The sequence below is a fragment of the Bidens hawaiensis genome, unplaced genomic scaffold (genome assembly GCF_021521415.1).
Source record: "Bidens hawaiensis isolate Kalapana, Puna unplaced genomic scaffold, B.hawaiensis_p1.1 tig00020045_1, whole genome shotgun sequence".
Lineage (NCBI taxonomy): Eukaryota > Viridiplantae > Streptophyta > Magnoliopsida > Asterales > Asteraceae > Bidens > Bidens hawaiensis.
In genome coordinates, this window is record NW_027493053.1 from 174,378 (window position 1) to 201,938 (window position 27,561).

Here is a 27,561-nt window from a genome sequence, read left to right on the forward strand (position 1 = left end):
TAGGTTTACATTGTATAGATTTTTATTCTTGTAGGCGGGTAGTTACCCGGCCATTCTTGTAATACTTGAATTATTATGAAACATAAATCTTTTTTTCACTGGATGACTTGCTCATGCATTCTTTAGTTTAAATTAGCAACTTTCCAAGTGTTTAGAATATGTTAACCTTTGAACGTGGTAGATAATAGGTTGAAGTTTTGCTTTCTCCTTCGTGATTGTGCGGGTAAGACCGTCACTTGCACTTAGTAGGATGGCTAAACTTTACCTATATCTGACCTGCGTGGAGGTTTTCCTCATCTTTTCGTTAGAAATTTTCTAAGGGTTTAGAATAAGTTAACCTTTGAACGTGGTAGATAATAGGTTGAAGTTTTGCTTCCTCCTTCGTGATTGTGCGGGTAAAACCGTCACTTGCACTTGGTAGGATGGCTAAACTTCACCTATATCTGACCTGCGTGGAGGTTTTCCTCATCCTTCCGTTAGGAATTTTCTAAGTATTTTGAATAGGTTAACCGTTCGACGCGTGGTTGTCAATAGGTTAGTGTTCAGTTTCCTCTATCATGATTGTGCGGGTAGGACCGTCACTTTCATTTAGTGGGATCACCAAACTTTACCTATGACTGACCTGCGTGAAGGTCTGCCGTTTTTTGTGTTTATGCGGGTTTTGCCGCCTTCCACAAGCAACGACTTCCCCACTTATGTATGCGGTGAAGACCGGCATATCAGTGTGGAAAGTTTATAAGTATAAATGTAAGATCATCAGCATCAATGTTCTAAGGAGAATCATTTCCATTAGAAGTGGCTCTGGGCCTTTTCTTTACAAGTTTGGAATTGATCTACATGCAAACTGTGTAATTGAGCTCCCTTCCATGTTGTTTGGATGGGAGTGCCATCGAGCCGATATGCACCTGGTTCGGGATCTCGTTGTTTACGCAGTATGTAGTCTCCAACATTGAAGCTGCAAATTTATTCGTGTTTTCCCCAATTGGGTTTCTACACGCATCAGCCTGCTCAGCGTTAATTACGCCACGAGGTGCGCGAGCGTCCCATCTCTGACAAATGCTTCGACGATGTCCTTCACGTCTGTGCATTCTTCAGTGTTGTGGCCTTTTGTCCTGTGAAAGTCACAGTATTTGCTCCGATCAGCATTGTGACGATGTCGGATTATTGGAGCCTTTGGCCATGGGAGCTCCTCAGTGGCGAATATCTCGGTGACGCTTTTGGTGAGTGGCGTCCATCTGGAGTTCTGGTTCGACAGTACGTTATCCCTTCCGCCTAACCGATGTTGCAAGCCGGATGAGGTGTCAAAGTTTACCCTTGACTGCCAAATGCCTATCTTCCGCTTTTTGTTTAGTCGGGCGGTAAGGACGTTGTCTTCTCTTGTTTTCTGGGTGTAGAGGTTTGTGCTCTGGGGGAGATCTCTACCCAGTTGCTTCTCCGTTTCCGCAAAGCGTTTAGCTGCTGTCATGATGGCATCCCATGTGGATGGCATGCCATCTTTACCCGTTAAGGTGCGGATGAGCTCTGGGTCATTCGCGCCCTGGATGAAAGCAGCGCGAACAAGATCTTCGCTAATATTACCCAGACTTAGCTTCTTTGAGTTGAAGCGAGTGATGAAGTCTGGCAAAGATTCATCTTCCTCTCGAATGCAATTGAGGATTGTCCATTGCTCTTCGGTATACTTTCTTTGTTGGCTGAAGTGTTGGCTAAACTTCTGCTGGAAGTCTGCCCAATCGTAAATGTGGTGGACCGGTAGACGATCGAACCACGCTCTAGCTGCCCCAACAAGCGTCATTTGGAACATGTAACACCACGTAGGTTCCGTCCAACTACTGACGGTTGCCCCCGCAATGAACCTGTTCAAATGATCGTCTGGATCAGATATACCATCGTAAGTGCCGATGTTGGACATCTGTTTGGCACTTTTCGGGGCGATTGCTTCCGCAATGTCCCTTGCAAATTTGGACGTTCCCGCCTTTGCAGCAGTTGGTGTAAATGTTTTGGAGAAGTCACGTGGGTTTCCACCCGCGTTTTTTGGTTTGAAGGTTTCTCCAAAATGCCTTCTCGGTTGGGAGTCCGTTTCCTTACGCTTTCCTTTCGCCCTATGACGAGGGTTTGCGTCACTATCGGATTCCTCCGAATCATCGTCCGAGTACTCTACGATTCATCAGCCTGTTGGAGTGAACGTAAGCGTTCATCCAACTCAGCTTGGAATTCTTTTTGACGTGCTTCCGCCCACGCTTTAACTTCATCGAGTGTTTGGCGGGGGAGCCTCGTTCGCTGTCTCTCTAACTGGGTATCTGTGACATCTGCCCCGATCCGACCCGACCCAGGTACCCGTTTCTCTGACCCGATCTCTCTTTTATTATTTAATATTTATACTTATATTTTACTTTTAATAATACTATATATTTTCCTTCCCGCCTCTTTCTCTCTCTTTCTTTCCGCCGTCCCGTCCCTCTTCCTTCTCTCTTTCCGCCTTCTTTTCCCTCTTGTCGCCGTCCCGCCCTTACGCTTTGTTTCCCTCCTTTGCTTGTCCTTTGGTTCTTCCCGCCTAAGGATGTCTGCAGCTCCACGCGCCAGACTCCTTGCATGGAAGCCTGCGTGAAGACATCTTGTTCCTGCGATGCGTGAAGAGAACTCTTCTCGCAGCGCGCTAAGAATGCATGTTCTTCCCGCGATGCGCTTAGAATTCTAGTTCACGCAGCACGCTAAGGATGTGATTCTTCCCGCAGTGCGCTAAGGTTTGTTGTGCCAGCCTTCGCGCTCGCGCACCCAGCCTTCCCGCGCTTAACCCTTGTATCTTCTGTTTAATCTAGCCGTTTGTTTTTGTGTTGTCTTATCTTCTGTGCTGTTGACCTAACCTATCTAATGTCTGAATAGTTACTTTCGGCGCAGCATGCGTACCAACCCCCATTGGTTGGTAGAAAAAGTGACTGACATTATCTTTTGAGATCTGCTTTTGCCATGCTTGACCTGTACCTTTATCTGACCCGCCCATGCTTTTTACTGTTCCCTGTCAGCTTTATCTTGCCCCCTGCAGCTGCCATATCTTTTGATATCTTTACTTTTCAGAACTTTTTACCGTTGATATCTTTTCTTTTACTTTTTGAGATCTTTTCCCCCTTTTTCTAGGGTTTGTGTCTCCTAGGGTTTTCCTATAAATAATAATAATATTTTCATAACACATCACACACAAACACTTAATCTCTCCTGTTCTCTTGCTCCTTGCTCTCTCTGCCGTCTTCCTCTCTGCCTCCGTCTTCCTCCCTGTTCTGCCCTGCTTTTCCGGTAATATATATATATTATATAATAATTTACTTATTAATTATGCTAACTTATTATCAAGACTTAAAACAGATCGTTAAAACAATAATCTTAATTATAGGTTAACTTTGCTTGTTTAAGAGTTGATTCTTGCATATCTTTCACCGCATCGTTTATCAAGTGAGTTATCTCGTATCTAATCCCTTTTTATTTTAAATGCTTTGGGATGTTCATGTGTTCATACAAAACTTGAGTCTTAAACTTGTTTATGAACTTTAGTCGCGCAGTATCCCATGTGTTGAGGACGTTTACTTGGCTGTTTATTTGTATGTGTGTATCATTAACCGCTTTGTTCGGCCTATTCCGCAGTTCCGTTGGTACCATTAGTTGAACACGGGAGACCTATCGTTTACGGTTTTCTTGGTTTACACTTGCACAGATGTTTTCTCGTTTTTATGCTCAATTGGGAGCATGGATTGAACTATGATCTATGAACTATCTTAGGCTTGATCACAATCTGATTACACCCTTGTTAAACTCTAGACATACACGTGTTGCGCGCAGATTTACTGTGATTATCTATGATTATCTATTAAACTTGATTTCTCACCAACACGCAAGTGTTTGACGTTTATTTTAACACATGTTCAGGTTTGCAGTAGCTGTTTTGGAGCTTGTGGACACGTAGGACGTTTTTACTTTTGGACCTAGAATTAAAATGTATCAAGACAAGTTCATGTTGTTTGAATGTTATAATTTATAATATATTGATTTATGTTTGATTTATGTTCTTTATTTTCCCCGCTGCGCGTGCGCGATAAAATGTGTATTAATAAATATTGACACCAATAGTGTCACGAGTAATGAAACAACATGTGGCGCCCCGATGTATAATCCGCCTTTGGTCGGGGTGTTACAGATTGGTATCAGAGCTCGTTGACTTTAGGATAGGTGGTTAGACGTAACGGCCTAGAATACCTAAGAGTCCCTTCTCGCGCATGAGAGAAATCTCATGTTTGCGCGCTTATTGTTAATTACTCGTTATTTATGAATATGCTCGCACTTGCGCAGTATATGATTTTATGTTCTATTTCGCGATATTTCGATTTTTGTTGAATTTCGATTTTTATTGATTTTACTTACATATTCGTTTGTTGGGATTTGAAGATCCGAAAAGTCATGGTGATACATGAATAGTTGATTTTCAATTTCCATTTACGATTATGTTCTGAGGTTGGAGACTTGAAAAGTCATGGTGATACATGAATTGTCAACCTCCAATACTCATTTTCTTGTATATTTTATATTGAAGATTGGAAAGTCATGGTGATACATGAATCGTCAATCTCCAATACTCGTTTACTAGCTATTTTAAATTGAGAACTCGGAAAGTCACGGTGATACGTGAATTGTCGGTTCTTGATTCGAATTTGTTACCTCTATTAAGTCTGCATTTAGGATCATTTATTTTACTTTAACTTTTGATAGTATCTAACTCCGTGAAACCAAGCTTTATAAGATTAAAACTTTGCGATAAAAAAAAAACCAAGATATTAACTAAAATTAAAATTTTTATAGAATGCCTCCGCTATCTCGCCGATTTCAGAGAAGAGAAGCCTCGCGCATGCGTAGACAGCAACGTTCCCAGGAAATGGCCGCCGCAATAGCCCAAGCTTTGAGCCAAAACAATGCTAATACCTCCAGTTATAACATTAAGTCCTTTAATGCGGGTAACCCTCCGAAGTTCACAGGTCTTGAAGGAGCCACCGTGATGCTCCAGTGGCTCGAGAAGATAGAAAACACTTTCCTTCACACCCAATGCCCCTCAGAAAGACGAACCCTATATGCTTCCAGTGTCTTGGAATCCAGAGCGCTTACATGGTGGAATGGAGTAGCTCATGCGCGTGGCGCAGAGGCTGCTTCTAGCATGACATGGGAGGAATTCAAGGAAATTCTTACGCGAGAATTCTGCCCTCCCAACGAAGTTAAGCGCCTGGAGGAAGAATTCTGGAACTTGAAGCAATACAGCGGTGAAGCGCGCGAGTACGCGACGCGCTTCCACGAGCTAAGCTTACTGGTCCCTCACCTTGTTACCCCTTCCCGCCGAGCCATAGAGAAATTCCTTGGGGGTCTCCCCATGAAAATTCAAGATTCTGTATGGGCCAGAAACCCAGTTACCCTCTCTGACGCCATTGAGTTGGCCGCTGTGCTCAGCGACAACCATGTCAGAGCAGGAACCCTGTTCCTGCGGGGAACTGAGAAGACCAAACCCAAGACTGTCCCTGAACCAACAGAAACCAAACCAGAACCCTCAAACCATAACCAGAAACGTAGGCGCAGACAAGCCTATGCGCTTACCAACCCGCCCATTGTCCAGCAACCAATTTATCAACCAGTTTACGCGCCTAACCCACTGTCAACCTACCCAGCACCTCCTGTAGTCCACAACTATGACTTAACCAATCCAGCACTTACTGCCCCGCCAACTAAGAAACCTTACACAGGAAACCAACCCTTTTGCCCAACCTGTAGACTTCATCACCCACCTCAAGTCCCGTGTCGACAATGTAACCGATGTGGCCGCATAGGTCACTCCGTTGAGTACTGTAGAACCCCTCCCTCCAATCCGATTGCGCCAACACCACCAGTCTACCCGCAGAACCCACAGCCAACTTACCAAAACCCACGACCCAGATCGTGCTTTAACTGCGGTGATCCAAGTCATTTCCGGAACGCGTGCCCAAGGCTACAAGTTCAGATTACTCAAGCGAATCCGGTGAACCAAATTTCGAACCAAGTGACGCGTGGCCGAGCTTTTAACATAACCGCGCACCAAGCGCAAGCGAATAACGACGTAGTTAATGGTACATTTTTGCTTAACGGATTTTATGCATCTATGCTTTTTGATACTGGCGCCGATAGAAGTTTTATCTCTCGCGCCTTTGAGCGGAAGCTTGCGCGACCGCGCGATAACTTAAAAGAAGATTTTTCAGTCGAATTGGCTAATGGCGAAACTGTTTTAATAAACTCGGTGATTAAAGATTGCACGCTTAACCTTAACGAAAACGATTTTCTGATCGACCTCATCCCTATGCCCCTTGGAAGCTTTGATGTTATCATTGGTATGGACTGGCTCTCGAAGAATCGCGCCGAAGTTATTTGCGCCAAGAAGATGATTCGCATTCCTCGAGAAAATGGTGATCTTCATATTTACGGCGAAAAACCCTCCAGTGGTCTTAAACTTATGTCTTGCGCCGAAGCCCAAAGACTCATGCGGAAGAAGTGTATTGCATTTCTAGCCCATGTGGTTAAACCCGATGAAGGAAAGAAGCTTCGCGATATCCCTGTTGTGCGTGATTTTCCTGAAGTTTTTCCTGATGATCTTCCTGGTATCCCTCCCGCTCGTGAAGTCGAGTTTCGTGTTGATCTTGTCCCTGGTGCTTCCCCCGTTGCTAAATCTCCTTACCGTCTTGCACCCGCTGAGATGCAAGAATTGGCCAGCCAACTTCAAGAGTTGACTGCTAAAGGATTCATTCGCCCTAGCTCTTCGCCCTGGGGTGCTCCGGTGTTGTTCGTTAAAAAGAAAGATGGATCGTTTCGCATGTGTATTGATTACCGCGAGTTGAACAAACTCACCATTAAAAACCGGTATCCCTTACCGCGTATTGACGACCTCTTTGATCAACTCCAAGGTGCCTCCTGTTTCTCGAAGATTGATCTCCGTTCTGGTTATCATCAGTTGCGTATCCGCGATGAAGATGTTCCGAAGACTGCTTTTCGTACTCGTTATGGCCATTTTGAATTCTTGGTCATGTCCTTCGGTTTAACCAACGCACCCGCCGTTTTCATGGATCTTATGAATCGGGTGTGTAGGCCTTTCTTGGATAAATTCGTGATCGTGTTTATCGATGATGTTCTGGTGTATTCTAAGACCAAGGCCGAGCATGAGCAACATCTCCGATTGGTATTGCAAAAGCTTAGAGCCGAGCAACTCTATGCTAAGCTTTCCAAGTGTGAATTTTGGTCTGATGAAGTACAGTTTCTTGGTCATGTTGTAAACAAGATGGGTATTCATGTCGACCCATCCAAGATTGAAGCAATCAAGAACTGGATTACGCCATCCTCTCCTTCTGAGATCCGTTCCTTTCTGGGCTTAGCTGGTTATTACCGGCGTTTCATTTCGAACTTCTCAAAGATCGCTTTGCCTTTAACAGCTCTGACGCACAAAGGTAAACCGTATATTTGGGGCTCGAAGCAAGAAGAAGCCTTTCTGACGCTCAAGCGTTTGTTGTGTGAAGCTCCTGTTCTTGCGTTACCTGAGGGTAATGAAGATTTTGTCGTGTACTGCGATGCCTCCAACCAAGGTCTCGGTTGTGTTCTTATGCAACGAGGCAAGGTTATCGCTTACGCATCAAGGCAACTTAAGGTTCATGAAAAGAATTATACAACTCACGACCTCGAGCTTGGTGCAGTTGTTTTTGCCTTAAAGATCTGGAGACACTACCTTTATGGTACTAAGTGTATCCTCTACACTGACCATAAAAGCCTTCAGCATATCTTTGATCAAATGGAACTTAACATGAGGCAACGCCGATGGAACGAACTCATCAGCGATTACGATTGTGAGATCCGGTATCATCCTGGTAAGGCTAATGTGGTAGCCGATGCGCTCAGCCGAAAACCCTGCCAACTTAACTGTATCTTGCCGCGCACCCAGCTTCACTTCGCGCCGATTCAAAGCAACCTTGAATCGCGTATTCGTGACGCGCAGCGCGCATCCATCAGTAATGGTAACCTTCGCGCCGAGCTAGCGTGTGGCGCGGAAGCACTCTTTGTGCCTAATCTGAGTGGAATTCTCTGCTATCTCAATCGCATCTGGATTCCCTTTGATGAGAATCTTCGCGCTGATATCCTGAGTGAAGCGCACAAATCTCGATATTCTATTCATCCTGGCGCTGATAAGATGTACAAGGATTTGCGCATTACTTATTGGTGGCCTGGCATGAAAAAGGATATTGCTGTGTTCGTAGCTAAGTGCCTGACTTGTTCTAAAGTTAAAGCTGAACACCAACGCCCATCTGGTTTGCTCGAACAACCAGAAATTCCTACGTGGAAATGGGAAGGTATAGCGATGGACTTTATTACCAAGTTACCTTTGACAGCAAGCAAACATGATAGCATTTGGGTAATAGTGGATCGATTGACTAAATCTGCTCACTTTCTGCCCATTCGTGAAAACTACCGTGTTGAGCATCTCGCGCAGCTTTATGTCAAGGAAATCGTCTGCCGCCATGGTACTCCTTTGAGCATCATATCCGATCGCGATGGCCGTTTTATATCTCGCTTTTGGAAATCTCTCCAATCTGCGCTAGGAACTCGCTTGGACATGAGTACGGCATATCATCCTCAGACTGACGGTCAGTCTGAGCGAACTATTCAAACTCTTGAGGATATGCTCCGATCTTGTGTTCTTGATTTTGGAGGTAATTGGGATTCACACCTGCCTTTGATCGAGTTTTCTTATAACAACAGCTATCATTCCAGTATCGGTATGGCCCCATTTGAAGCACTTTACGGTCGTAAATGCCGCTCCCCGATTTGTTGGAGCGAAGTGGGTGAAACTCAAATCACAGGACCCGAACTTGTTCAAGAGACAACCGATAAAATCGCCAAGATCCGTGATCATCTGCTGACTGCCAGAAGCCGACAGAAGAGTTACGCAGATCGTAGGCGAAAGCCTCTCGAATTTCAAGTTGGTGATCTTGTTCTCCTCAAAGTGTCGCCTTGGAAAGGTGTTGTCCGCTTTGGGAAGAAGGGTAAGCTTGCTCCTCGTTATGTTGGTCCATTCAAGATTCTCGCGCGTGTGGGAAAAGTTGCCTACAGACTTGACCTGCCGCTCGCGCTCAGTAATGTGCATCCAACGTTCCATGTTTCCAATCTCAAGAAGTGTTTAGCTGACGAGAACCTTCACATTCCACTTGATGAAGTTCAAGTTGATGAATCCATGCATTTCATTGAGAAGCCTGTTGAGATTATGGAACGCGAGGTTAAGCAAACCAAGCGCAGTCGTATCCCTATCGTGAAAGTTCGCTGGGAGTCCAAGCGCGGAGCCGAGTTTACATGGGAAAGGGAAGATCAAATGAAGATCAAGTACCCGCACCTGTTCTCTGCGCAACCTACTTCGAGATAAATTTCGGGACGAAATTTCTTAAAGTAGGGGAGACTGTGACATCTGCCCCGATCCGACCCGACCCAGGTACCCGTTTCTCTGACCCGATCTCTCTTTTATTATTTAATATTTATACTTATATTTTACTTTTAATAATACTATATATTTTCCTTCCCGCCTCTTTCTCTCTCTTTCTTTCCGCCGTCCCGTCCCTCTTCCTTCTCTCTTTCCGCCTTCTTTTCCCTCTTGTCGCCGTCCCGCCCTTACGCTTTGTTTCCCTCCTTTGCTTGTCCTTTGGTTCTTCCCGCCTAAGGATGTCTGCAGCTCCACGCGCCAGACTCCTTGCATGGAAGCCTGCGTGAAGACATCTTGTTCCTGCGATGCGTGAAGAGAACTCTTCTCGCAGCGCGCTAAGAATGCATGTTCTTCCCGCGATGCGCTTAGAATTCTAGTTCACGCAGCACGCTAAGGATGTGATTCTTCCCGCAGTGCGCTAAGGTTTGTTGTGCCAGCCTTCGCGCTCGCGCACCCAGCCTTCCCGCGCTTAACCCTTGTATCTTCTGTTTAATCTAGCCGTTTGTTTTTGTGTTGTCTTATCTTCTGTGCTGTTGACCTAACCTATCTAATGTCTGAATAGTTACTTTCGGCGCAGCATGCGTACCAACCCCCATTGGTTGGTAGAAAAAGTGACTGACATTATCTTTTGAGATCTGCTTTTGCCATGCTTGACCTGTACCTTTATCTGACCCGCCCATGCTTTTTACTGTTCCCTGTCAGCTTTATCTTGGCCCCTGCAGCTGCCATATCTTTTGATATCTTTACTTTTCAGAACTTTTTACCGTTGATATCTTTTCTTTTACTTTTTGAGATCTTTTCCCCCTTTTTCTAGGGTTTGTGTCTCCTAGGGTTTTCCTATAAATAATAATAATATTTTCATAACACATCACACACAAACACTTAATCTCTCCTGTTCTCTTGCTCCTTGCTCTCTCTGCCGTCTTCCTCTCTGCCTCCGTCTTCCTCCCTGTTCTGCCCTGCTTTTCCGGTAATATATATATATTATATAATAATTTACTTATTAATTATGCTAACTTATTATCAAGACTTAAAACAGATCGTTAAAACAATAATCTTAATTATAGGTTAACTTTGCTTGTTTAAGAGTTGATTCTTGCATATCTTTCACCGCATCGTTTATCAAGTGAGTTATCTCGTATCTAATCCCTTTTTATTTTAAATGCTTTGGGATGTTCATGTGTTCATACAAAACTTGAGTCTTAAACTTGTTTATGAACTTTAGTCGCGCAGTATCCCATGTGTTGAGGACGTTTACTTGGCTGTTTATTTGTATGTGTGTATCATTAACCGCTTTGTTCGGCCTATTCCGCAGTTCCGTTGGTACCATTAGTTGAACACGGGAGACCTATCGTTTACGGTTTTCTTGGTTTACACTTGCACAGATGTTTTCTCGTTTTTATGCTCAATTGGGAGCATGGATTGAACTATGATCTATGAACTATCTTAGGCTTGATCACAATCTGATTACACCCTTGTTAAACTCTAGACATACACGTGTTGCGCGCAGATTTACTGTGATTATCTATGATTATCTATTAAACTTGATTTCTCACCAACACGCAAGTGTTTGACGTTTATTTTAACACATGTTCAGGTTTGCAGTAGCTGTTTTGGAGCTTGTGGACACGTAGGACGTTTTTACTTTTGGACCTAGAATTAAAATGTATCAAGACAAGTTCATGTTGTTTGAATGTTATAATTTATAATATATTGATTTATGTTTGATTTATGTTCTTTATTTTCCCCGCTGCGCGTGCGCGATAAAATGTGTATTAATAAATATTGACACCAATAGTGTCACGAGTAATGAAACAATATGTGGCGCCCCGATGTATAATCCGCCTTTGGTCGGGGTGTTACAGTATCGGTGAATCCCAATGAGCGATTATTTACTGCACTTGCCCCAACTCGGGTAACTGGGGTAGTGTTCGTAAAATTTACTGCACTTGCCCCGGCTTGGGTAACCGGGGTAGTGTTCGTAAAAACTGTGTAGTCGCCGGTATTCCCCCCAGTAGCTGGGGTTGTTGTTACCGGGGTTTCTTTAACCATCTTTCCAGAAGTTTGAAAAAAAAACTGAAAAAAGAAAAAGTTCTAGCTTTTATGCACGGATGGCGCCAATGAAGAAACACTAATCGACCCCGGGGCAGATTACGGGTAATCTGGGGGTTAAATAGATGTTTCCCACGAGGGGTTAGATCCGGCAAAGATGGTTCTTCTGATAACCTGCAAAACAGACACCGTGAGCTCGTCACTGAGAAGGGGGGGTACCTCCTTGTGACCACCCTCCGGCGTGAGAATCAGACTAGATTGCTATTGAATATAAGTGTATATTAAGAGAATGACTAGAGCAGATATCAGGTATATGATATAAGATAAGATGATAATACCGTTCCAAGGTGTTGGAGTATTTATAGCCGAAGGTAGGTTTCCAAGAAGGTACAGCCGGCTGAATAGTGTTCCTGTTCTGCCAACTGTGGGCTACGCACATGCCATGCTGGTAGTTGGTGGGTAGGCAGCGGCTGATAGTGACCAGGCCGGCTGTGTACTATTCCTGTTCCACCAACTGCAGGCTATGCACGTCCTCCGACAGGTTGGTGAGTAGGCAGCGGCTAATAGTGATACAGTACAAGAGCGTGCTGCTCGTCATACTGTTGTCAGTGAGCTGTCGTATCCTTGGTCAGATTTTTTGTCCATACCTCGTCAGGTACAGTACAAAAGATCCTCCAGTATCGTACGGACTGGCTCATTTGGGCGGGAGTTCTCCCGGCTTTGTGCGGGAGAGTTCCCGGCTTTGCTCATTCCTTCTTCAGGTGACATTACTGAATTATTATGAGAGCTAAGTGCCTTGTGCGTGTAGCTTTGCTGCGCAGGTAGCCTTCCCTGATGGCTTGTATCCGCAACTGCGGGAACAGGCAGAGTACTTCACCATTGGGAGGCTTTTCCTGCGGGAACAGCTTGCGTACTGCGCGTAAGGACGTCACGTCTCTGAGCATGGTGGGTCCTGCGGATCCAGTTGGTCTCTGCGCAGACGTCCCTTTTAAGTTAAGTCTTGCGGGTTCAACCGCGCAGACGTCCGTTAAGGAGTCTTGCGGGTTCAACTGCGCAGACGTCCCTTTTCAAGGTGAGTCTTGCGGGTCCAACTGGGCTCTGCTGGGACCTACCTCTTCATCATCTCTAAGACATATAATGGTTGCCGGTGGATGCTTGATTGTGTTGGAAATCTTCTACAAAATGGACTTCTCGTTACCGGGCTTTTTGATTTGCTGCACTCTGTTAGGATTTGGTACGTATAATGACATCACTTTCATATTAGGAAAGTTCAATGGTTAAATTGTTTTGAAGGAATATACGAAGCAACGTCTTTGGATCGTGGGAAAAAAGATAATGTACATAGTACTGATATTACAGATGGCATTTTTGAGGATCAAAATCAGCGGTCTCCTCTTCCAACATGAAGTATCCGAGACTTGCAGGTTTGTTAATTGGTATGTTTTCTAAGACATAAATAATTTAATTGGTACTGATATTATGTGAATGTTTTATTTTTTTGCAGAATCGTTATGCCTATCGAGATTACAAGAAAATATTGGAAGCAAGTGTTGTAGATCTGATTTATTTGTTCTTAAGGACAAGTTACAATGAATGCAGGGTAAAGAGAACAAGTAGTCTTTCTTATAGAGATAGGTATGTCTACTTACAGTTTGAACTTTCGTCATCTTGTAACGACAAAAATCAAATTCATCTTCTTGGAGAAAGAGTTTATGTACAAACGGTTGCTACTGAAATGAATTTTTCATTATATCATTCCACAATGAAGTTAATCTCGTGTGTGTATATTGACTATACAGTGTTTTTAATACATAACCAATTTTTAGTAGAAAACTCTTATACCTATCGCTTTAACCATGATGCATAAGGCGGTTATGTAACCGCATAAGAGTGCCTGCTGGATTGGACAATGCCTAAAGATATTTGTTATCATGAATGCGCGCCTGATATGTTTCGTGCATCCACATTCTACCGATTCGCTGGCAAATATTTACACCCTTTCGAGATATTATAACATCTCTCAAAAGTATAGTATTCCCATCAAAGCATCTAACTTCTACTGATGTCACACCGATGACACCTACCCGATGGCAATCAATAACCAACTAGCACGAAACTGATTTCATGATTCTAAACACAATACCATAACAAAATGTGTAAAAGGTACATCTTTTATAAATCCAATTAATAAAATGTGTACATTCACATAAGAATCACTTCGCTGCACTATGCTCATCGAGCCAATTAACAATATCGTTAAAACAAAGAAGAATAACGTCATCAAAGTCACCTTCTAAAAGGGCATGACAAGCATCATCATATAAGTTAAGTTTCTTATCTTTACTCCTTGCTTTCTCATATAACGCTTTACTGACCGAAGGATCAGTCACTATATCCGCCTTCCCATGCAGAATCAACAATGGTAACGAAACCTACGACACCATAAAAACACATGAAACATATTTATATTATATTAGCCAGTTTTACTGCAACTGATTATTATTTAAAATATGCATACATGCATACATACCTTTTCAAGTTGATTTTCAATTTCTTGGGTCGTGTTTATAGCTCGTCTGCACGTGATAACCAATTATTCAAAATTTTAACAAACTTATCGAGCATGTTAAAACCGTTAAAACTGCAAACGTAAACGAACCAGAGGCTTGTTTTTCGGGTCTCTAAACGCCATATCCCCTAAATCTTTTTGTGGAACAAGCTTAGACTTTGGAAGAACTTTTGCAACACCAATGAGAAATGTCTTTACTGCCCATGGTGGGACCACATCATCTGCAATCTACAATACTTTTTACTTAGTTATGTTGGAAACATGTAATATTAGAGTAGATATGAAGGCAGGGGCAAAACAGTACTTTGCACATAGGCGCGACAAGGACCGTGCCATTCCAGAAGTCGGGTTGCTTTAAGTGCACCTTTAGTGCCACCGCTCCACCCATCGACTGCCCCATCAAGAATCTTGGAAGATCACGCAACTCTAGTCTATAACATAAAACGGGCACATGATGATTAGTTATAGTAACGGGTTGTTTGGATGTGTGTTTCGAGAGTGATATGTGAACAGAACCTTTAATTTTAGAATATTGTTCAATAACATCGTCTACTAGACCGTCAAAGCTTGGAATATAACCATGAAGACCTTCCTAAAGGCCGAATCACGGAAAGTCCATGGCAAAAACACCGTATCCGCATGAAGCAAACTTTCTAGCAACTCCTGTATTGTTGATTGATGCGTCTCCTAAAACCATAGGGACACAGTTAAACAAATCACTGCTTTCGGAGGACGCATCTCCGGAAGCCAACTTTTTGTGAAAATTTCTAACCCTTTCGAGTTCACCTCATACGACTAGATAAAAGAAGTGGTAACATTTAAATTATGTTTAATGTTGGTACAAGAAGTAGATAATATGAATTTTAATTTTTTTTACCTCTTTTGTCTTCAATCCATCATATTTTGTCTATAAAACAATTAAAAAGAAAATCAGCAAGTGTTATTTGAATTGCATCAATCAACAATACAACATCAAAGACATGAAATTTTAACACAAAAATCGTAACTATTTCCACACATTGAAGAAAAAAGCCCGAGTCCAAAGGGGAAACAATAAATTTGAAACACTTGGGACGCGTAGACAAGTAATCAGCTATGAAATTAATTATAAAACCTTTCTTTTGCTTTATCCTTTGCTGTGCTCAAAACTCTTTTAACTCTAAACATTAAATGCAGGAACTTATACACACCACATGCCAATTTACACATAATAAAAATATAGTATACAGATTTGTCCCGGATCTCACCCCATTAATTATATTATTTTAATTTTTAGCATCTTACTATTCTTGTCTAATTTTGAATTTTTGTCGATCAAATACTCAAAACCAAATAACCCAAACCCGACCCCGAAAAGCACGAAACTCGAAATTTCAAGCAGGAGAATACTAAATAATAATAATAATAATAATAAAGAAACGTCATACAACATAAAGAATGAAATAAACTAATTAATTTCAATATATTTCTACTAACCAATTGACAACATTACACACATTCTAACCAAACCAAACATAACATATTTCAAACCCAATCTAAATAAACAAAGAACTAACAAGGGATCTTGTAAATAAACCATCTAAGAATTTTGATAGGCAACTTGATGAGATCAACGGCTAGATTCGCGAGGCCGGCAATGCAACAGCAACACGGGCACAAGCAACTGACCACCGATCCAATGACCCATATGACAGCACCAACAATCGAGAACACCAATGCGATTAGTGCAAATGGTAACCCGATCAAAAACCCCAGCGGCCGGCAATCTCCATCTCCCATATTTGTGTGTTGTGTGTGAGAGAATTAAGTGGGATTTGAATATTATCAAAGGAAAGCGTTCCTTTACCGGTTTTATTATGTAGGTTAAGAATTTAGAGAGTAGGTTAAGTGTGGTTTCTTGGTTATTACGTGGGTGACGAAAAAGCCCCTGGAAAGTGGGGTTGGAGGGGGAAGTTTCAGGGTTATTTTGGTAAATTTCAGAAGCTTTGACTTTGTTTTGGTCGTTGATTGGATGGAGGCGACTTTTTTGAAACATGGGTGATCATGTTTCTAGTGCCGCGTGCAACTAAGCATAATAATTATTTTATGTGTTGATTTTAAAATATAATCAAATGTATTTATTCTTTTATGTGATCATAAAAAGTAATATATATAACCTATTTTGTTTTAAACAATGTTTCTAAAACCACGATGATGATTACTCGCCGTTTGAACGAGCCAAAAAGCCCGGTGATAATGATAAAATAAGTTGGGTTTCTTGGAAGCAAACAATACTTGATAAAGCAAATACAGCACTATTAACAAAATGGTGGTCAAATTATAAAAATGTTAAAGCTTCGTTATTGGTGAAAACCATCGTCGCAGTATACAATATGAGCTTTAAAAATTGATTAGCGATTCGTTTGAAAAAAAGGACAAAAGGATGTTCTGGTTAGACACGTGGACCGGAGCATCACCTTTGAAAGATTTGTTTGTTGGATTTATGGACTGGTTCAGTAAGTCAACGCAGCTAACCGAGTTTTAACCCGTTAGAGTTACACCTTGGGTAACGAACGTGAAACCCGGTTAAGTTAGCTAACCGGAAATGACATATATTAACGAGACTATATGGAACGGGCTTTTGGAAATGAGGGATGAGCTTGGTGGCCCGTATTAGCTTAACTAGTTTATTATAAACTAGTTAACCTATTATTATTCTTCACCCTAGCCACTTAAGCAGTTATCTCTTCCGAGACTCCACACCACCACCGTCACTGGCCTCCACACAACCGTCGCCGCTGCTGTTTCGTGAAGCCACCACCGTCACCGGCCTCCCTTTCCGCTGCTGATGCTGTCCCGTACGCCGCCGCTGGTCAACATCACACTGGCCGCCGCCGGCCTACCAAGCTGCTGCTGTCTCGTGAACATCGCACTACCGCCGCTACCTAGTGCACCGCCACTGTCGGGTCTCGTTCGTCACGTAGCGTTGCACATTAACCCTTAGTGTCTCGACCAGTTATTTATTAACCGAGATAAAATTTTATATATGTATATATAAACATGTATAGTAGTTCCCACGTACCATCAATCACAGTGGCCCCCCTTCCACCCATAATATATACAATCACATTATTTTCTTGGCATTCATGCCATAATCAAGTTACTTTATTTAGTTGCAGCAAAACTTGGCTCGTAGGCCATACTCAATTTTAGTTTGTTAAGGAGCAGCAGAACTTGGCTCATAGGTCATACTCAACTTTAGTTTGTTAAGTTGCAGCAGAACTGGGGTCACAGTCCATACTATATTTAATTGCTTTTGTTGTAACTGTGCTCGTATGATTTGTAACCGGATTCTGTCGGATTTTGTTTTGGTGTTGATTACTAGTTTACATTCCGCTGTGCAATTATTAACAAATAAGATGAATTATTATTTGTCACATTTATTAAACTGGGTTTTAACAAATAAAATTTTGACTGATCACCTCTGAATCCCAATAGATCAGAGCCTTGGTTACAACGTACGAGTCGGTACCGGTCTTTTAACCGAAACTAGAACACAAACTTTAACTTTTAACTGATTTTAAAGTTTCCGGTTTTTAGAACATTCAGATTTTGTAACACCAATAATAATGATTCTCATCTCTCCAGTCACCAGTTATGTTATGTTCAGCAAAGTCCTTAAACAACGCATGGGCTAAAGAGAGCCCAAAACTCAAAATTCTTTTTAACATTCCATGGGCTAATAAGAACCCAACACTAGAAACTCTTTAAACATTCCATGGGCTAATGAGAGCCGAAAATTGATAACAATAAATGGGTAGACTAGCGAGGGCCCATAATGTCTTCAACCAAAAATACAAAACTTGGTACCGAACTTGAAAAAATTGATCGTGTTTACGAAACATCTTTATGTTATAAGGATTTTAATTCACTTTTTTTAATGAAAAAAATAACATTAAATGATTGAAAGCTGTATTAACACCTCTAGCATAACAATATTGCTTTTTAATTATAATTATACTTTCACTCATGTTGATTGATAATCCAGCGTGATATGATCTAATTAGTAATTAGACTCTATCCCTTCTAAATTCTACACCTTGTATATCTTAATCGCAATTCGTTGTTGGTGGAATCCCACAACAGTATACTCCTTAGGTTTTGGTTCGGGTTCTTTTTAATTTTATTTTTTCTTAAATTGGAATATAGTTTGTTGCAATAATACGCAATTCCTTCTTTTAATTCTCTTTATAAAAAATAATTTTCTTAATTCTACTGTATTCTTAATCCAATTTTAGTATCTTTTTTCCTTTGTACTCACTATAAAACCGTATTAACTTCAATTTTGTATTGAAACTGAGTTGAGCTTCTACAAAGTCATCCTTCTATTTTGTAGGCCCAATTGCCCTTGAGCCACTGTCGCCTCCCACATCCGAGTCGACTATTCGATTAGCCACCAACGTGTGTCACCGCCCTAGCCATTAAACCATTAACCCATTAAACAATTTATAAGACTTTATTTTAGGCATAGGTTATTCCCACACCACATAGGTTATTCAAACATCAGGTGCCTCTATATGAGTCATATAGGGGCTATACGAACCGTATAAGGCATAATTATATCATAATGTGTCGGAGTGTGTCTTAGTCTATACGGGTTGTATAGACCCTGTATGAGTATAGACTGAAAAAGCCGTCATAAAGCGTGTTTGTCAATTATGCAAGTAGTATAGCCCCTATACGAGCCGTATACACTTGTTAACATACCTTGGGGGTAGTGTTTGAATATAACGACCCTTATTTTATATAGTCAACTTAGCCCAAGACCGTTGCAATTTAATTTATTAAATTAAATCAGTATCTTTAACAAGAACATGCCACCTACTTAATTATTAATCGTATTCATTAATTCATCCAACTAATAACATCTCAAAAATCAAGTGTTACATAACAATTCATAATTTATACGGCTAGTCTAAATATCCTATGTTAAGTACAAAAACAAAATTAACACATTTAAATTAAATAATCCAGGGTGGATAGAAGAAGTGATGAACATAAAAATTACAACCGCGTTGACAAAATTGACAGCTAAGTAGGCAACCTAATCAAATCAGACAGTTGTAGATATTTTGTCGTACACATGACCATAGAGGAACCTACCCATATACAACTTAAACCATACGTACTATCATATTCATGTCACATGTCGATGCTTTGCCACCACTCATATCTTAAAATGTGACCCCTCATACTTTCTGTTGTTCTTAGTGAAAGAATAAGTTTGATGAAATAGAGAGAAAATATATTATTGTTTGTTTAAATGAGAGGTGACGTCTTCGGAAAAGAAAATTTCCGTGAATGAAATGCACGCTGTTTTTGTATTGGACAGAGATTAATATATTTTGTTATTAGTATTTTATTTATATTATGCGTCGACATTGTATAATTATTATGATTGTAAGCTTGTTTAATGATATTCAAAAATTGTGAGTTTAGAAACTTTCAACTATTGATGATTCTAGATTTCTAGCATTGATATTACCGTGTTAGAGCATTCTCATCCAACCCCTTATTTTAAGTGAGAGATGTTTTTATAATTTAGAGAGTGATTTAAGATGTTGTGAGTGAAGAGTTTTTTATATTTTAGAAAAAGTATTTATTTTTCTGTATATTTGAAAAGCTACTGTTCATCCCTTATAATTTTTTAATATATTTTGAAAGTGGTTGTAAGTGAATGAAAGAGAAAAGGTAATGATAAAATGTATAAAAAGTATTATTTAATTGAAATGGAGAAAGAAAATATAATGAGTTTTAGTGTAATTTTTTGTTTATAGATAGGGGGTGGGATAAGAATGCTCTTAGACTGTTAGTAGAACAAGAAATATATGTTAGGAGATGTACACACAGCCAAACACACGAAGGCAATAAATAAGTACAAGATGTTTTAACGTGGTTCGGTCTATACTGACATATATACACCAACGGGTGGCAACTATGATTTTTTTTTATCAAGTGACAAACGATCAGGAGTTCATAAGATCATATATCTAGAGAGAGAGAGAGAGAGAAACAACTAGTGTTTGTAACTTATTGAACAAAAAATCTCAACCGGTCAGGCTTAGGGTCAACCACCCCCATCCGTCTCCTCTTTTGACTTCAACAAGGCTAAGGGGTATACATCCCTCAACATCATTCTCCTCGTTCGTCACGTATGCGTCACGCCAGCTTTCCCCCCCATTATTTAACATCACCCTTCAACCAAGGAAATACACCATTCTTCTCATTCTCCATCATTATCTGTCACACCCCGACTAGCACAATGCGAAAGCGTAAAACGGGAATGTAACAGACACCTCTGGTATCAACACATTGGTTATAAAGAAACATTACAAACTAATTTACATTATATTACATTTCTTCGTTCTATCATTGTTTTACAGTCTAGGTGGTACAAACAAAACTAGTTCGTTAACTAAACGTTCTTACTACTAACGTCTTTGCTTCTATTCACATAGCATCAACCACACACTTCAGGCAAGTGACAGATCACCCAATCATTCCAATTTAGGTACACCTGAAAAGCAGTTTAAAACGGGTCAACTACTAGAGTTGGTGAGTTTCACGAGTTTCAAGAAATCAGTAATGAGTATTCACAAGTCAACACTTGTAATCATGAAATAAGTATGTATGTATGTATGTAAATGATGTATGTGATGTAATTATGCTAAGCTACAGTGAAGCCTGGACTATTCGTGCTGCGTGCCTCCATTTCCCACGCTCAATCAACCACTGTGGCCCCTTTCCACCCACAACATGCCCCGGTAGCTATGTCTAACACTACATAGCCTGTTTGTATAAATATGGTCATGTGCAAACGGCGCTATGTGACACGGCAACCAGGCCGATTCCGTTTGGGTTTGTTAAACCAATAGTACTATTCACAAGCCACCGGTTCGAAGTTAATCACTGTGATCGTGGGGACTTTCGTGTGTTAGCACTTATATAATTCACATCAATACATGTTTCAGGTATGTATATGTAATCAAACATGCTTTTCACCCCAAAAGTTTGTAAAACAGTTTAAAAATGGGGTCATGAAACTCACGGTTTAGTAGATATTCGGTACTGTATCAGCTCGTGGTTTGTTCGGTCCGCTATCAGTAGTTCCTATAATCAATATTATAATAATATTAATATTTTAATATTATTATAATCTCAATACTAAGCTGGGCTGTATAACTAATCTGGGTGTAGCTGGAACGCCCAGAAAGTGGCAATAGGCTTAGGTTGTGATGTTGTTCAATGTCTAATACTTAGAACTGAACTTGGCTCAGATTCCCGTTTTCCCAGTTGGGCCAAGTTGCTCGTTTACGCGTTCAGAAAGCAGTTATGGGAAAATAAGCTTGGGTAAATGTATTGGTTAATAACATGATTAAGTTATAAAGAAAGATCACATACTGGGGTCCCAGCTTAGCCACGAGGCCCGTTTCCGTTTATACAGTTTGATTTGAGAAGAAACGCGCACAATCCACCCGGATTGTCCATGTTTCTCATAGAAAAGTTCATTTTTACTTAATTAGTCCAAAAATATGATTTTTTATCACTCTTGGTGTTTTGATATTTCCGCAGATTCACTAGTCGCGAATTTGCCGGTTTTTATAAAAACTAAATTTGTTTAATATTCATATTAGCATAATTAATTAACCGTTAATCATTAAATTATAAAAATTTAACCACTTATCAATTAAAATATGTAGAGTTTTAAAAAAATATTTTTGGAATTTATTTACTGATTATTAATTTATAAAAATTCATTTTATCAGCTATATTTCGCCTGAAAATCGTCCGTTTACCCCAAAAAATTTCCAAAAATTCCACAAAAATTCCTTAATGCTCAATACATGTCCCAATTCAATATGTATCAATTCCAGAATGTAAAAAGCTCGTGCGATATTCTTCTCGGCCCAAATTCGGCTATAAAAATTCACACGAACGCAAATAAACAAAACACCTTTAAACTTCTCCAAATGATCCCAAAATTCATATGTGATCAAAATACATCAAATCTGAGTTCCCAGAAAAATTTCATAATTTTTGAAGTATTTTAGCTATTTTTCCCAAATAAACATCCCAATTTGGTAATAAATTCGCCAAATATTCTCGGATGGTTGAAAAATTACCAAATTTGAACAGGGACTCATTGACATGGTCCCTGATGTCCCTGAATAATTTCAAGTCCTAAAAATATGCACATCACAACCTTAACCTAAATAGCCCGTAAGCGAGTGTTTCGGCATTATCTTAGCGGGTTTGGCTCGTTTCCGACATTTTAATCAAGTTTTTAGGTTCTTGTGCTTCTAAGCAAGCTAGGTACAAGTCCTATATCACAAACCAAGCAATATTTCATCAACATAACAGCCCTTAACTTAGGGTTTCGGCTAGTGCACAAAAACGAACTTTTGAACCGTAAAAACGCCGTTTCAACCCTTTCATCCGTGTTTATGGCCAAAAAAACTATCAAAACAGGTTCCTTAACGTGTTTATGATCAAAACATGTTTATGGACCATTTATAGGATTTTTACATGGTTAGGAATGATTTTTAGTAACCAGGACATGTTTTTATGGTATTAAACAAGTTTAAACAAGCATAAAAGCTACTTATTTAAGCCCATTGCCTTAGGGTTTGAAGGTTTTTGGCCGGAACAGAGCTTATGTCCAGAGTTTTCAAGAAAATGAGGCTAAAGATATCTTGGATCTAGTTTAAATATGAAAGAACCAAAAAGGGGGGGGGTTGCTGTTTGCGATCGGGATTATATGGGCCCACCTTGGGCCCATTTTGGCCCAAGTTTCTGATTCCTCAAGCCCAAATACGAAAAGCCCGGTCCAAATTTAGTTCTGGTTCGGTTTTTGGCGCGAAAAACTTATCGGGTGCGTTAAACAACGCGAAAACAAGTGTTTTTCGGCTAGTTTTGTGTAAAATTATAAAAACATACTATATGTTTGTAAAAATCAAAAATATTTTCACGGATCGCTTAAAACATTTCAAATAAGTGTTTGGTAAGTCTTTTTTGGCTTAACGGATGATACAATGCTTGGTTTGTAACTATCTTTTGCGTTTAAATCTATAGCTGGTAGTTAAACGAGCATGTTTTCGTTTAACTTGTTTGCTATCAAACTAAGACCATATTTCTAATATTTTAGCTTGTATAGATCGTATATCACTTATAGATGGCCCCCCGAGATATCTGGGTCATAACCTGACCCGTTCGGTTAATCGTTCGTTTGTTACGCAAAAGGCGTTTATTTGCTTAATCGGTAAATACATACTGAGGTGTACGTTGTTTTGGCTCAAATGTCACATTATCTATTTTCTATCTTTTTTTAAGGAAATGAAGCCATAAAAAGGTTGACCCCACCATCATTTGGTGAGTGACCCGAATGACCATGGTCATTCCTCTCGGGTCACGCGTGACCAAGATATGAAGGGTAGGTGGGTGGGGGGGTTCTGGTGAGACCTCTAGCGTGAGGGATGCCATGTCAGCATCCACATAAACTAGCGGGGGTTGCCCACTGGTGTATTGCCTAATAAGCCAGCCTAAAGAAAAGGTCTACAAATCTACCAATATGAATAAAGAATGATATGGAAAAAAGATAAGCTGAAAGATGAAATGACTATCTATTGAACCCGTAGTAGAATTGCATATTTGCCCATATTTACCTTTTACATATGTATGCCTAAGAAAAGATTAAAAATACAAATGGATGAAAACAAGAATTGTGAAAAAGATTTGTAACATAACAAATAACCCTAAAATAGTTCAAGAAAAATAATATATCATAATTGATAATATAAATAACAAACGAAAAAATAAAAAAACAAAAATGTTTCCCCTGTTTTTCTCATTCAAAAAAAATATATAATAAAAAATACACAATGTCGAGAAAAAAGACACAATAACGAAAATAAACAAAAAACACAATGATAAATATTTTTATATTTTTTGTTTTTGATTTATAATATTTTTTAATTAATTTTTTATTATTTGTTGAAAGATTTTTTTATGCTACAAATCATTCTCATTTTTCACTCCCTTCATAAAATAGCTTAACTCTATATGCCTAATCCAAAACCCAAGTTATAAACATCCCCATAATAAAATTACATATAATGTAAAATGCCCTTTTCAAGATTAGGAAACTGATCAAATTATAGCAACTTTTCATTCTTCTTTCAGGGGTGTTTGGGATACCTTACTTTACCTCACTATAATTTTTTATTAAGTTAATAAGTTACAAAAAGGTAACTTATGAAACTTTTCCTCTCACAATAAGCAATCCCGAACACTTTATTACTTTTCAAAAAGTTAATAAGTTATAAGTTGATGAAAATAAGTAATCCCAAACACCCCCTCATTTTTACAACTGTTCTCATGTCGATCAAACCTAACCTGATGATTCAACTGGTTCACCTACGATTCTAACTAGCAACTAAAATTTTTTTTGAATGGTCAACGAATTATTCAAACGGGGCTACTAGCGAAATCACTACATCGGGATACACTCGCCTCCGGATCGGCAAAATTCCTCACCTAAGGCCGACATTCATAAACACTCGCCCGAATAAACGCCAGTACGATGATGTAACAAGAAATAGCAACATGTGAGTAACTAATTAACTGGCAAACTTGTGAGGTAAAAAAAACTATTACCGGTAAACTTAAAATTCAATTTTAGTTATTATATAAAAACATTTAATAGTTGAAGACTTGAAACAGAAAACAAGGTAAAATGTTAAAACATTATCAATCCTTTTTCGAACTACAAAACTTGCCCACACAAAATGCCATTTTTTTTCCTCTCTTTCCATTCGATTATGATCAATATTCAAGTACGAATAAAATTAAACTGAAAATAACGACAATACATGTGTTCCCCCTCATAAATAAAAAAACAATCGGAAAATACATGCCACAACATTAAGCAATGGTTTATTGGATTTTAATAATCCTTATTGACTGGTATTGGTCGATAATAATCCCTATTTATTTTATTACCACTGGCGGTCCCAAATTTAAAAAAGTTGGCCACCAATGATCCGCCGTTAAATATGACTTAACGGCGTTATACTTTTTTCCGAATTACAAACTAATGTTTTAGGGTTTTTGACCGGAAGGAGGATACGAGTACATTGGTGTAAAACTTTGTTCGAAAACGGTGCTCCAAAATAACGAAAAAATGCTTCAATTCGGGTGTTTGAACTTACAATTAACAAAAATCAAGCTGTTGGGATAACTGTAATTTCGAGCTAAGTTTTACATCAATCGACTCGTATCCTCATTCCGATCAAAAACCCTAAAACATTAGTTTGAAATTCGGAAAAAAGTATAACGCCGTTAAGTCATATTTAACGGCGGACTATTGGTGGCCAACTTTTTTAAATTTGGGACCGCAAGTGGTGATAAAATGAATAGGGATTATTATCGGCCAATATCAGCCAATTGGGATTATTAAAGTCCAATAAACATTAAGCAAAATACCTTTTGATTTGGAAGTTGCACACACTTATAGCAAAAAAAAAAGTGTCATGAGATTTCCGTTGAGTTAAAAAGAATATCATGAAAATCTCACAAAAAAGTATCCTATCGCGTGGTATTACTCTTTTTTAGCTTTTTTTTCTTGTTGGAACTGCGAATCCTATTTCAAAACATTCGAAAAAAAGCTAGAAAACCAAACGACAGTAGGTCGAACCAAATAATAAAGCATAAATTTTACACCAACTCAAAATTATGTTACACGTATGAATCTAAACACACCACTTATTTTTTCGGGTTTACACGAACAATCATTGTTACATCCAAAATAGATTTGTTTATCATGGGATATTCTTTAAAATTATAAAATTACATTTACTACAAATGATAATGAAACCCAAACCTGATAGGAACACCCAAAACTTGAAATATATGGGATGAGTATATGATCAGGTAATCAAATATGTGACTGGATATGAGATTACTTTTGAAAATTTTCATGGGTATTAGGTATGTGACCGCGTAAGGTATTACTTTTAAAATTTTAAGTATATAGAGTCATGGTTATAAAAACCGCCCCTAGGCATTGATTACTCAACGAGTAATCCCTGGGCACTCCCCCACCTAAGCAAAATACTCGCAGCCCCCCCGGTTAACCAGAGTTAGTAACGCCTAACAACTTCTGAACCATATATACAATTATACAGTATATAAGAAACCCAGTTCATTTAAAGTGTATATTGTATATAATAATCCGATTTTTTTAATGAATACTATATGTAAATCTATAATATATATAAACGAAAACCCTAAAATCCTATGTGTCACGATGTGGTCGCTCCCCCCCCTTTTATAGAAGCCACCAGATATCTTGATTTTTAAATGGAGGCCTCTCATTGATTTAACCCAAATTCATGGGTATGGGTCTTACCAAAACAAGATAGCTCTTAAACGGGTTATAACATCTCATTAAATTAAAAATTAATCTTACCAATTATTTGATATGAAAATCCTACAAAATAGGAATATACTAAATTTAACATCCAATTTAAAAAGAAAAAGATATTATTTATAATTAATAAACAATTTTATAGTAAAAAAACTTGAGCGGGTCATGGATCACCAAATCCAGATAGCTTTTAAATAGGTTATAACATATCATTTATTTATGAAACCCTTTCATCATCAAACCCTAAGTATATTATTAACTTTTTTACAATAAAGAAAATTAAAATCCAAAAAATAAATATTAAAAAACAAAAAATGTAAAACAATCATTCTCTCAAGCCATGATATACTAAAAAATAATATCCTATTTTATTTAAAAAAAATATTATTTATAATTAAGAAACAGTTTTATAATAAAGAAAATAAACGGGTAATGGGCATCACCAAACCCAGATAACTTTTAAACCGGATTATAACATATCATTTATTTGTGAAACCATTTTATCATCAAACCTCAAGTATATTAATTATTAATTTTCTTACAATAAATTAAAATTAAAATCCAAATATACATATATAAATATTAAAAACGAATAATGAAAAATAACCCCCGTAATACGGGGGATAAAATCTAGTATGTAATACTTGAAACCCATACATGCCTATATCCGACGAGTATTGACCGGGTATGGGGTTGGATTAACTAAACTTGTCCCAACCCAACCCATTACCATATCCCTATATATTTCCTGTTTTTATGTAAGTTGGAGACTAGACTTGTGATACGACCTTATCACACGGACCATCCATGCAATTAATTTTTTAAAATTCTTCTAGGGACTATAAAGTTTGGCATAAAATTATAAAATCATTCTCAGTAACTTTGGAACAACATTCTTTGTCAACATTCGAGAGCTCTTAAATGCCACGTATTATTAGCTTCGTGAAAGAACTTATTTATGTTTGATAT

The 27,561-nt window shown here is 39.1% G+C and overlaps 1 protein-coding gene, 1 long non-coding RNA gene and 1 pseudogene across 3 annotated transcripts; 1 reads left to right on the forward strand and 2 right to left on the reverse strand.

Annotated features, from left to right (window-relative positions):
* Window positions 1-12,679: 12,679 nt before the first annotated feature.
* LOC143559832 (uncharacterized) lies at window positions 12,680-13,345 on the forward strand. Of its 2 annotated transcripts, none has more exons than XR_013140002.1 (3): window positions 12,680-12,794; window positions 12,854-12,996; window positions 13,065-13,345. It is a non-coding gene; the product is annotated as an uncharacterized LOC143559832 (long non-coding RNA). The 2 variants fall into 2 exon arrangements; XR_013140003.1 differs by having other exon boundaries at window positions 12,854-12,984.
* A 428-nt stretch (window positions 13,346-13,773) lies between these two features.
* LOC143559844 (caffeoylshikimate esterase-like) lies at window positions 13,774-15,149 on the reverse strand (annotated as a pseudogene).
* A 418-nt stretch (window positions 15,150-15,567) lies between these two features.
* On the reverse strand, window positions 15,568-15,953 carry LOC143559833 (signaling peptide TAXIMIN 2-like). The gene has a single exon (XM_077048291.1). The coding sequence runs from the start codon at window positions 15,906-15,908 to the stop codon at window positions 15,681-15,683; it is 228 nt and encodes a 75-aa protein (XP_076904406.1). The 5' UTR covers window positions 15,909-15,953; the 3' UTR covers window positions 15,568-15,680.
* Between the last annotated feature and the right edge of the window lie 11,608 nt (window positions 15,954-27,561).

Bases quoted from the DNA above. Each gene is read 5' to 3' on its own strand.
- LOC143559833 (XM_077048291.1), bottom strand. From the start codon at position 15,908: ATGGGAGATGGAGATTGCCGGCCGCTGGGGTTTTTGATCGGGTTACCA.